The sequence below is a fragment of the Ctenopharyngodon idella genome, chromosome 18, assembly GCF_019924925.1.
Source record: "Ctenopharyngodon idella isolate HZGC_01 chromosome 18, HZGC01, whole genome shotgun sequence".
Taxonomy (NCBI): Eukaryota; Metazoa; Chordata; class Actinopteri; order Cypriniformes; family Xenocyprididae; genus Ctenopharyngodon; species Ctenopharyngodon idella.
In genome coordinates this window covers 26881758-26894043 of record NC_067237.1, presented here as the reverse complement: position 1 = coordinate 26894043, position 12286 = coordinate 26881758, and the positions used below count along the sequence as shown (strand labels likewise).

The following is a 12286-nucleotide window of genomic DNA, read 5'->3' as shown; positions in this document are numbered from 1 at the left end:
AAGGTAATAGGAAGTCTAGTTAGATGTGATAATGTAAAAGTGTGTTTGTGTGGATACTGACCTGGCTATGCACAGTGTTAAGCTGGTTGTTGAAAGTCATGGTGAGATTGGTGGAGGTGCTAGGGGCTACATGTGTTATAAAGGGCGTCTTGCTCTGATTGACTGTGTCGTACATGTTCACCCGACGCTTGCAAATCTCCATGTTCTGGAAGCAGGATTTGACGCTGCAAAAACAAAAAGGACATAGTCAGCGATCTAAACACAATAACCTATTTGATAAATCTACACAACCTTTACGACTCCCCCCAAAAGTTTCCTGTTGGTGTAGTTGAACTGACTGTGTGCTGTGTGGGAAGTCCAGCAAGTGTGTCATTGTGACAAAGGGGTGGTTGAGTGTCTCTATGGGCGTTATTCTCTTGTCTGCGTCGATGGTCAGCATCTTGGTCAGCAGGTCAATAAACTCCCTCCTGTCGGCCTTCTCCGCCAGCATGTCGCTGCCCTCCAAGTCTGTGGTCATATTCACCTGCACAAAGCAAAAGAGAGAAAATCAGAGAGAGAGAAACACATTGACTGACATACAGAGACCAACAAGTACTTTAGGGATCCTGAAACACAGTTAACCAGCTCTTGCCTTCTTTTTCTGACGTAACACAATGGAATCTGTGCCCACTGAATTCCTCAGGAAAAAGAATTCCCAAAAGATTCTATTGAATTTCATATTCTAAAATAACATGCCTCTTCCATGTTCATTTATGATTGTGAATTGAATCATGCTTTCAGTTAGCAATAAATGTGTAGTGCACTCATCTTCATTTAATACTTTTTATAAAATTTCCCTTCAAAAAATCAGCACAGAAAATGCCGAAAAAAAGTTTAATGCTGTAATGCTTTAATGCAAAATTACAAAAGTTGCTTATTTAGGTAATATTTGTAAATGCACTGGACAGTGCTAATCCATGAATAAAGGAAGTAGAGAAAATTAGCAACCATAATTGCGGAATAAGTCATCTCTAGGAGCCGAATGTGTGTTCAATGCAAGCCTGGGTGTTCTCAAATGATGGAATCTTTCAGCTGTATCTTCTGATGCAGCTTACATCTTACAGCTTTTGTAAATAATGCATGTGAGTATTTGTGTGTAAATAACTCCCACGTCCCGCAGTGCCTGACGGGTACGACTCTATTAATATACACAGGTCTGTCAGTCAAAAAGTGTGTGCGTTTCTCAGAGGACAGCAATAACCTTTCTGATATATCCAATATTTGCCCTCAAATTTACAGCTATTTACAGGCCATCTTAGGAATGCTTCAGATGTCAGGCCAAATATTCCCATCTGTCTGAGGATGTGAAAATATATTAAAGGGGGTCCTTGATTATGATTTCACTTTTTTAACTTTAGTTAGTGTGTAAATGTTGCTGTTAGAGCATAAACAACATCTGCAAAGTTACGACGCTCAAAGTTTAATGCAAAGTGAGATCTTTCCTTTTACAGAAATTGCTTTTTAAGGACTACAACAAACGGCTGGTAGGGACTACAACAAGCTTCTTCCCGGGTTGGTGACATCACAAACCGCAAAATATACGTAAACCCTGCCCCCGGGAACACGCAACAAAAGGGACGAGGCCATGTTGAGCTGCTTTAGAGAAGAGGAAGAGTTGTTGTAGTATAGTGTTGTTACCATGCTGTCATTTTACGCTGAACTGCTTCACAAATGAGGATCAATTCAACGCTAGATTTGCACAAAAGATTAACATGACGGCACATGGTAGTTGATGAGTTGAATCAACTACATAAATTTATCCAGTAACCATTCAGAAACATCCAGTTGCATTCAAAAAGCTGTGACTTCTTCCTGAGTCTCTCCATCAGTTTAAACAATGTAAGGCTGAACACCGTTACTGACAATTGTCATTTTGGCTGCATGAGATTCTCCAGCTTTGTTGTTGTTGAGCAACCAAAGCATGAGCTGTTAAAGGATTAGTTCACTTTCAAATTAAAATTTCCTGATAATTTACTCACCCCCATGTCATCTAAGATGTCCATGTCCTTCTTTCTTCAGTCGAAAAGAAATTAAGGTCTTTGATGAAAACATTCCAGGATTATTCTCCTTATAGTGAACTTCAATTGACCCCAAACGGTTGAAGGTCAAAATTATAGTTTCAGTGCAGCTTCAAAGGGCTTTAAACGATACCAGTCGAGGAATAAGGTAGGACGAAATGATCGGTCATTTTCTAAAAAAAAAAAAATTTATAAATATATATCCTTTATAAACACAAATGATCGCCTTGCAAGTGCTTCCGCCAGACCGCCTTCTGTATTCTTCAAAAAGCTTACGCTGTATGTCCTACACCTTCCCTTTTCAACTTACGGAAAAAACGGAACTGGCGCTGCATTCATTCCGTAAGTTGAATAGGGAAGGTGTAGGACGTACAGCATAAGCTTTTTGACCTTCAACCGTTTGGGGTCTACTGAAGTCCACTATAAGGAGAAAAATCCTGGAATGTTTTCATCAAAGACATTAATTTATTTCCGACTGAAGAAAGAAGGACATGGACATCTTGGATGACATGGGGGTGAGTAAATTATCAACAAATTTTAATTTGAAAGTGAACTAATCCTTTAAAGCTCCGCCCTCTTCTGGAAAGTGGGCCGGGAGCAGCAGCTCATTTGCATTTAAAGGGACACACACAAAAACGGCATGTTTTTGCTCACACCCAAATAGGGGCAAATTTGACTAGCTAGTCATTATATTGGACAATTTAATCTATACATACAAGGCATATGAAAAGAAGCAAATATACATGAAGAAGACATGGGAAAAAGTTTCAAAAACTATTTATATATGTACAGTATAACAAAGAAAAGTTGAAATCTGTAAATCAACCCCTGGGACAAAAAAGTGCCTGTATTTGAAGAAACACACTTTTATTGTCTGATAGGGGTGTTTTGCCAGAGGTGAGAAGCAGTGCAGCAGAGCTTTTTTATTGGGAATCCCTGTCAGAGATTGCTAACTCATTTTTCATACCGTCATGCTGTTTATCTGTGGCCTAACCACCCCGAGCTATCAGATAAACCGCCAGTCACCAGTGCAAATCAGAGTCTTCTTTTATGCATGCTATTTTAGTCCTGCTCTGTCTCTCTCTCTGTTTCCATCACCCTGCTGCATGATAAAGAAATAATCTTTGACACGAGAGGAAAAATAATCATTCAGGACACAGAATATGAACCGCATGCGAGGGGAGTGCCTGCATAGCTGCCGTACACAAATCTTGCAAAAACAGTTACGCAGGCACATCTAGTGAACTATCTCTTGAAGATGATGAAACCGAGAACAATCATTCTTCTTGCTCTCCATTTCACATCTGACTGTCACATTTAAATCGGTTGAAATCACAAGTGCCGTATTCTCTAAAGTGCAACAATTTAAATACAGGTGCAAATCATGGAGACAGCAGTGCAGATGTTCCTCAAACAAACCGGCAGTGCTGCAACAGCGGAAACAGAGCAAACACACACACTGTTTGGTTGTTCTAATGTCATATTCTAGGTTAAAAAGATGTCTTTGGCCTCTAAACTGTCAACGGTTGCGTTAAGGTGGCTTATTTAAATAAATAAATAAAGACCACCTTATTTTATTTTCCCCTTGCTTGTTTGTTTGCATTTTGCATTTGTATTTGCATTTCATAATTTTGTATAATTATTATTATATAACATATAATATAATAATTAATCATAAATAATATCATATATATAATAAGTAATAAGTAATAAGTAAATAATAATCTGTTAATTTGATTTCAAATGGTTTTGTTTATTATGATTTACAATGAAATAATAATAAAAAATAATAAATATTAATTTGTTTATTTGATTTTTATTTTTTGTTTTATTTTATTATGACTTATCAAATAAATTAATTAAATTAATTAATTAAATAAATAAATATTTTTCTTAATAACACCATTTTATTATTATAATCTGCATTATTATTATTATCATTATTATTATCATTCATTTGTTTGTTTATTATTATGCTGCGTTCACATCTTTTTTGTTTTATTATCATTATTAGTGTTTGTCTAAAAAAATATGTTTTCTATCCTTTTATGTTAATGAGGTTTTACAACAGCACGGAGGTATGAGGATTGAAACAACATTTCTTGCAGTACAGAGTACGTCCGTACTTAGATCATAACACCAGAGGACCTGACCTGAAAATGAGGCTCTGATGTAATTCTTGTAAAACAAGGTTGTTGTACAGGACATGAACATAGATACATTACAGATTAAGCGTATCCAAGCATAAGCATATTTCCATGAATTCATCTGAATTTGCTGTAAATTAGATCAGCCATTTTTATCTGATGAAGCGGGATGGAGTCGGTTCTTATGGGAAAATCCAAATTGAGGTTTGCGTCATTGTTGGCCTGGACCGTTCAGACATCTGACGACCGGCCGGTGATGAGGCATGCTGATTTCAATAACTTGCAGAAAGCAAAAGGTCTTAAGTCATGTGTCTTATCACTGAACAGCTCCCAGGGGAATAAGGTTCCCATGCACCATTGTGCTTTTGAGTCATGTCCTCTGTTACATAACATAAAAGTTTTCAGCGTAACAGAGGTATGAGTATTACTGGAAACTCTCCACACAGAGTCGGAGACAAAACATTTTTGTAGGTGAGGAAGGTTATTATTAGCCATGAGCCAGATTTCTGCTTCTGTTGAAGCTGAAGGCAGGTTTTGTGGTATGAACAAAGGTACGAAACTCCTACCTGTGCCATATCATCCAGGCAGTTGAAGATGTACTTGCGAGCCTCTTTAGATTTGATCCCCGTCTCTGCCTCATGGTCCTCAGGTGTCTGTAAGTACAAACAGGAATATTGTCAACACTATCCTGGCTCATCTTTCAAAAAGGCCTCAAAAAAATTAAACATTGGAGAAGCACTTTCAACATCAGGAATAACCCTATTACTCTATCCAAAATGAAATTTCTGTAATCATTTACTCACCCTCTTGTCGTTCTAAACCTTTATTACTTTCTTTCAACTGTGGAACACAAAAGAAGATATTTGAATAATGTTGGTAAGTTTCGGTTTCCATTGACTTCCATTGTATTTTTTGTCCATACAATGGAAGTCAAAGGGAACTGAAACTGGTTACCAACATTCTTTAAAATATCTTCTTTTAAGTTCTTCAGAAGACACAAAGCCATACAGGTTTGGAACAACATGAGGGTGAGTAAATTATGACAGAATTTTACTTTTTGGGTTGACTGTCACTTTAAAGATATGGAGGAACACCGTGAACCACTTAAAATCGAATAGGTAAAGGAAACATGTGACTTACAACACGGAAAGAGATTTTGAAATTTGGAATTTGGAATGAAACCCACAGCTAAGAAAAATCACAAATTAAATCTTCTCCATATCTCAATTGTTTCTCCTAGACAGCAATAGAGAGCTGAAATGTTTTGGTTCTTTAATTTTCTCCTGAAAAGACCTGAATTAATTTAGAATATCCTATAGAAGAGATCTCAACAAAGTCTTAAATTGTGCTCAGATTTGGAAAAAAAAAACTAATCTGTGACCAAAACAATCCAGAGATTTCAATATAAAATCAAATATTTCTCAATAATCCCTTTCGAGAGCAAATTATCTTGGCAATGCTATTCAGTTTAATTTTATGTCAACTGAATGTGTCTTCTTTTTTATTATTTTAGGAGAAACATATAAGGCAAAGGACGATACTTAAACGAAACATAACTGAGAACTCCATTAAGATTCCTGAACTATGAAAGATAAAACCTAATCTCTGGGAAGTACTTGACACTGAGTTAAGTATTTCTACAGTCCAAGACACAAACATTGAGTGCCAAAAAGTTTAAGGAGGTATTGACTACACAAGAGGACAAGTTTTTCTAGTTTTATTAGATCTGTATCATATATATGAAAGGTTAGGAATGCAACTTGCAGTTGCATTGGGGTTCAATAATATCAAAGTTTCCCCATGTGAAGCTTTGCAAAGTTCAACAAAAGTTAATCTAAAGAGAAAACTATAGACTATGGGCAACCAGCCACAGGCCCAGTAAGGATGGGGGAATGTAGAGAGAAACAGAGCATAAGGGGATGGAGGAATGAAAGAGGGAAGAATGAGAATGGGGCGTTAAGTAGGATTTATCCCACGTTGCTCTGGTTGCCAAGTCCTCTCGCGCTAAATTCATTTAGCTCACATTAGCCCCTTGGTCGGTTAACAGGGTGTAGTGGATGCGTCAGTTTAGAGAGTAAGGGAATGAAACAGAAAAATATTGTTGCTGTATATTATATGCAAACCAAGCTAGACAGATTAAGGAAGTGTGAAAGCGAAACAAGGTGAGGGAGTTTACCTTAAGTCTCCATAGAGGATAGGTGGAGTCGGGGTCTCTGTTGAAAAACCTGGTTGTTTTCGTCCCTGCACTTAACAGATACTCTGCTGGCAAGCCCTGCGTTTGAGAGATGTACCGGATCTGGTGGAAGACAAACACAGGAAATATGAGATTTATAACTTATAGTGCTGGATATTCACTACTTTGATACAGTTAAATGGGATGGAAAAGGGGATTTTCTTGCTCATTTTATATATGTAGACATATGATCATAACAAAGTTTCTCTCCAGTTTACTGAAACAAAATCGGCAAAAACAGGTTATATAGAAATTGTCATAAAGTCAACATGAAGTTGATATTGACATTTTTACAATACATTTATTTCTTGTCCAATATAATGACTTTAGATTGTGGAAGTAAGATGGGTTGCAAACTACGTTCAAAGAAAATGGCTGAAAATGATAATAATAATTCATAAAATGTATAATTCTTAAAAGGGTAAAGTAATTCTAATAAAAAATGATAAAATAAATAATTTTATCAAAAACAGAAGTACACAGTACATATGTATGGTACACAAAGTCTATTGAACACATCTACATAATATTCTATTTTAGTTTATACATTTATTTTTATATTATATATTTTTGAATAATTAGTTGCATTAATTATTAATTTTGACTATTATAAAATCACCATCAGGCATTTTCTTTGAAAGATTATTTACCTTTTTATTTTATTTTTAATTATATTAAATATTTGTTATAATTATTATTATTATTATTTTCAGGCCTTTTCTAAGACATACAAGTCTTAAAGTAGAGTAGCAAAAACAGTCTGTTTAATTCTAATGATTAGGGAGATGGTGGAAATGGTCATGAAAAATGAATTGATTCTGTTTTTGGTGCAAGAAAATTTGACTAAAATTTGTAAGCGGACTTCTGGGAAATGCAACAGTGAGCTGCATTAAAACAGACTGATGACATTTTGTCTGCTCGAAAACATATCAGTCACTTGGCTGCCACATTGATGACACAACTTCAACATTCCAGCATTAGAAGACGAGTAAACAGCATCTGTGATGAATGCTGTCACCATGAGACTGACTTCCCCTTGCCAAAACCTCTTCTTACAGGTCTGCCCGGGTGCCTCAATTACACAGAATGCCATTCACACACCTGAAAAATGTAAATACAAGAGCCTGGCAGCCCAAGGAATCCACAATAATAATAATAATAATAATCTCTTCCATGGCCCCTGCCAATCGGCCAATCTTGTACCCTGAGAACGAGCTCATATCTGCTCAAGAGACCTTGATCACTGTGTTTGGCTCATTTACCGTCTTATTAAATAGAAAAACAGATTATTTTTTTCCATTCACTTTTTGAGTGTCATTATTAGAAATGAGTCAAAGGTGCCGCAAAGGCTGAAAATAACTCCTCAAGCTTTGTTTTTAGATGAAAATCAAAAATAAACTACGCAGCAGAGTTGAAATGCCATAAATCCTTAACACAAGACCTTAGAAAAGCTTCCCAAACACAAGACCTCATAAATGCGCCAAATGAGGGCTGAAAAAAAAATCTATTACTCTGTACTACACAGAAATGGTGGGAGACAAATCTGCAAAGTCCTTTGCTGTGTTTAAGAGCTTGTTAAAGACGGTTTTGGTTTGCTTAGAGCTAGAACATTGGCCCTGGGCTGTTCCATGAAGCCAGAATCATTTTTTTTTTTAAGAGAAGGCCTCACTGTAGAGCTCGGGATCTGGGCTAATTGGGCAGTTTGCGGCATGTGTCCAGAACTACGGAGAGGCCAGAGAGAGATGAAAGTCATTTAGACGACACACACACACTTCCACACAAACATACAGCACTTCAGGAGAGCCGAGAGAGCAGGGGCACAGCCAACAGTCAGATTTGTTTTCTCTCTCTTAAGCACAAACAGTAATTGAGGGATGTTTTCACAGCCATTTTCTGAGAAAGGAGATGACTCTCTCGGCAGGGCCACACATACATACAATCTCACACACATAAAAAGCAACCCTCCTCTGCTCCATTTCTCTAAATGAATATCATACAGGAAATGTCATTTCATAACTCAGATTATTTTCCAATTGCAACACATTATTTCTTTATAGTCTATCTACTTGTATCATTACTGACCACTGAATTTCAAAAAAGAAATAGCCAATGATGGATTATGGCCTGGGCCATTGGGAACTGACACCTGAAAGTAAGGCATTGCAAACATATAAATTTATATCAAACAGTCATGAATTAACTTTTGCATACAAGTCGACTTCACTGTTGAAATAGATTTAAATGATCCTTCAGAAATCATTCTAATATGCTGATTTGGTGCTCAAGAAACATTTCTTATTATTATCAATGTTGAAAACAGTTGTGCTGCTTCATATTTTTGTATTTTTGTGTTGTTTTCTGCTATTTATGGTGTGCAGGGCATCAAGAGAGGTTCTCCACAGAGGCTGGTGCCCCAGGTGTCCCAATCCACCCTTGGCAACAGCCACATGGGAACAGCCAGGGTTGAGTACAACAAATACCCTAAAACATACTAATGGTGGAAACTTCTGAATGCCAGTGCATGTCTGAAACCTCGCCAGACCTCATCTCACGGATCTATTCTGTTTCCATTGTGATGCATTAAAGAATTAGTAAAACAATGTCTTTACCTGGTCATACTCAGATGCTCCGGGGTACAGCGGCCAGCCCAGAAACAGCTCAGCAATGACACAACCCAGGGACCACATGTCTATGGCCTCACAGAAGGGCAGACCCAGGATGATCTCTGGAGCTCTGCAAACACACAGAAGTGGAGGATCAGCTTCAAGAACAGAGTCACAGCAGAATAATTACAATGTTAATTTCTGACCAGGGTTATTATAGTTAACTGAAATGATAGACATACAGACAGACAGACATACAGACAGACAGACAGACAGACAGACAGATAGATAGATAGATAGATTTTTCAAACAGTCTATTTAAGTGTACATTTATGGAGCAATTATTGTCTTCCACCAGAGAGAGAGGTCCAGAGGGAAACATAGATGTTTTGGCCCAAAACCAGTTAATGTGCAACCTGTTCCATTCAGCCCAAAGTTGGCATTCGTTACGTCGCAGCCGCAAGACCTCATTGTACCCATTTAATTTGACTGAGTTGAGTAATAAAGACAAACACAGAATGCATTTTGTTGCCACGGACACAGCAGGTGGGGGCGAGAGGAGAGAGACGGCATGTGACACGGCATTACTCTGGGTGCTGCTTGTGAATCATGATTCCGAGGAGGTCCACTCTTTTGGATAGAGGGATTGAAGATAAATAAGTGCCATATGGAGGGGAAAAAAGAGGGGAAAATGTGTGGAAAGATAAATAGACTGATGTTGGGAAAAGAGAGAGATGGACTCATATTTCAGCAAGTCTTGAAGGTGGCAGAAACAGCATGCGCACACACACACACACACACTCACACACACACAGAGAGAGAGAGAGATAATGGGCTGACGCCTCAGTTTAGAGCACAGTAATATTATTTGTAAAGACAACATTGGAAGAACAGCTTGTCCCAAGCAGTGTTATCGTTAACTAAAATTAAAACTTAGATTAAAAAAATAAATAAATAAATAAAACTAATACAAGTGACAAAAAGCACATAACAAAATTACTAAAAGTTAAACTAAAGTGAAAACTAAAAATATAACAATAAAAGCTTCATTTTAATTAAAGGATTAGTTCACTTTCAAATGAAAATTACCCCAAACTTTACTCACCCTCAAGTCATCCTAGGTGTATATGACTTTCTTCTTTCTGATGAACACAATCTGAGATATATTAATAAATATCCTGACGCATCCGAGCTCCAGGGGGTTAATAAAGGCCTTCTGAAGCGAAGCGATGCGTTTGTGTATTTTACTTTATAACTTGTTAAATGTGGATATTTTTTTTTTACACAAACGCATCGCTTTGCTTCAGAAGGCCTTTATTAACCCCCCGGATCCGTGTGGAGTACTTTTATGATGGATGGATGTGGATGGAGGCACTTTCTTGAGCTTCATACTTGTGAACCCTGTTCACTGCCATTATAAAGCTTGGATGCATCAGGATATTTATTAATATAACTCAGATTGTGCTTATCAGAAAAAAGAAAGTCATATACACCTAGAATGGCTTGAGGGTGAGTAAATCTTTTGGTAATTTTCATTTGAAAGTGAACTAATCCTTTAAATTACCTTTTATTTTTATATATTAATAATAAAAATATTAACAAAAACTATAATAGCATATAAATAATATTAAAATAACACTTCTACCATAAGAAATCACAAGATCTCTTAATTATCATAAAGATGCACAGATTTTAGCCTCAACATTAAAATTTTGTCTGATACAGATAAGACGGTAATTATTTTGATGTTATGGCCAATAAACAATACATGGTTGATATTAAAGTTCTATATTATTTTATCTAAATAAATTAAAATTGAAATCAACTGTCAATTTATTATCAATTTATTTTGAGATTTACTAAAGATTCAACAGTTATTAAATGATTGGTGCTTGTAGAGATCAATGAGGTAATATTAAGGGAAAATAGAGGAAATGAGCATGCATAGTTAATCAAATATTGAAAATAATATTATTCGGTACAAATAAAAATCTCTAATATGATCCATTCCCATCATATTGACCAAAGTCAATGATTTCAACATGAACTCAAATTTTTCCAGTCAAACTGTGAAATCCACATGAATTTTAGTCCTTTACTTTTATATTTGGCCAACTGTTTGTCATCTAATTTGTTTCTATGTCTATTTTCCTAAGGAACTGCAGGAGGAACATCTGGGACAAAACAGAAACAAAATACCACTCACGGGTGCCACAAAGACAAGAAAAGACTCAGTTCGGCAGTTAAATCTTCTATTGCCTCTCACGCAAGGTATGTGGCACATGACATCACTCTTCTGGAGTGATGTCATGCAACCCAGCCTTGTGCATGCTGGTCTGCTCGATGTCATTCAAATAAGCCACATCGTTACCAGTTGAAAGGATCTCTGTGACACTGAGGACGCATTACGGCCGCCACGTATGCAAATGCATATCCCACTTCAATCTTTTCTCTCCCTTCTTCCAATGCCATATGCAAAACAGACCAGCAGCTGCTGATGCAGGAGTTTCAGTGGGTGTGATAAACACAAACACACACAGCACTAAATATCATCCTCATTCTCCTGCATATAAAACGTCTGCTTGTAATGCAAAAATCTGTGGTAAGAAATTCACAACCCTGTTCCAGATCCACACACATGGAAATATGAGATCCTATACAGACAGATGTGATGCGGAGAAAGTGTTTGAGTTCATTCGTGGTACATTTTGCATACCTAAAACCTGTCAGGTTGTGACCCCGCAGGTGTGCGTTTGTTTGCATGCGTGTCATTGTGCAGCTTGCATGTATGCATGGGTGACATTATGCACACAAGTGCAAACATCCGATCCCGGTGTTGATATTTGCGTGGCAAGCCTGATGCACCCTGGAAGTCATTTCTTGTACACAATGCCACTTAACATAGTGCAAACAAGCACAGGAGCAACATCTTTGCACCCATCAGAACCACTGCAGTGTGCAAATAGTCACTGGGTCGCCTGCATTAGGGGAAATGGTGTTGTGAATATGGGGTCAGGCAAAGGTTATCACACACAGTGAAAGAGTGCTTCTTCAGTTCCTGAATAAAGCATAATTCTTCTTCTGAAGTCCTAAACCACTCGTACTGGCATTCACATGCTCACTCAGTTGCTATTTGAGGCTCTGACATCATTCTGCATGGGCATGTCAAAAAGCATCGATCACAGCTGACCTTCAATACGGACCACCACTCATAACCACAGACACAGACGATGCCCTGCTTTTTTT

At 37.3% G+C, this 12286-nt stretch overlaps 1 protein-coding gene across 2 annotated transcripts in view; it reads right to left on the bottom strand.

The window, feature by feature from the left end:
* The window catches only part of hipk2 (homeodomain interacting protein kinase 2), a 113973-nt gene that overhangs the window by 22958 nt on the left and 78729 nt on the right, over positions 1 to 12286 (bottom strand). For both annotated transcript variants that reach the window (XM_051869753.1, XM_051869754.1), the window contains exons 3-7: positions 9047 to 9170; positions 6381 to 6500; positions 4771 to 4857; positions 339 to 523; positions 62 to 224 (exon numbers count right to left, since the gene is read on the bottom strand). In XM_051869753.1, coding sequence (XP_051725713.1) covers positions 62 to 224; positions 339 to 523; positions 4771 to 4857; positions 6381 to 6500; positions 9047 to 9170 — 679 coding nt within the window. The remainder of the gene's footprint in view (positions 1 to 61; positions 225 to 338; positions 524 to 4770; positions 4858 to 6380; positions 6501 to 9046; positions 9171 to 12286) is intronic.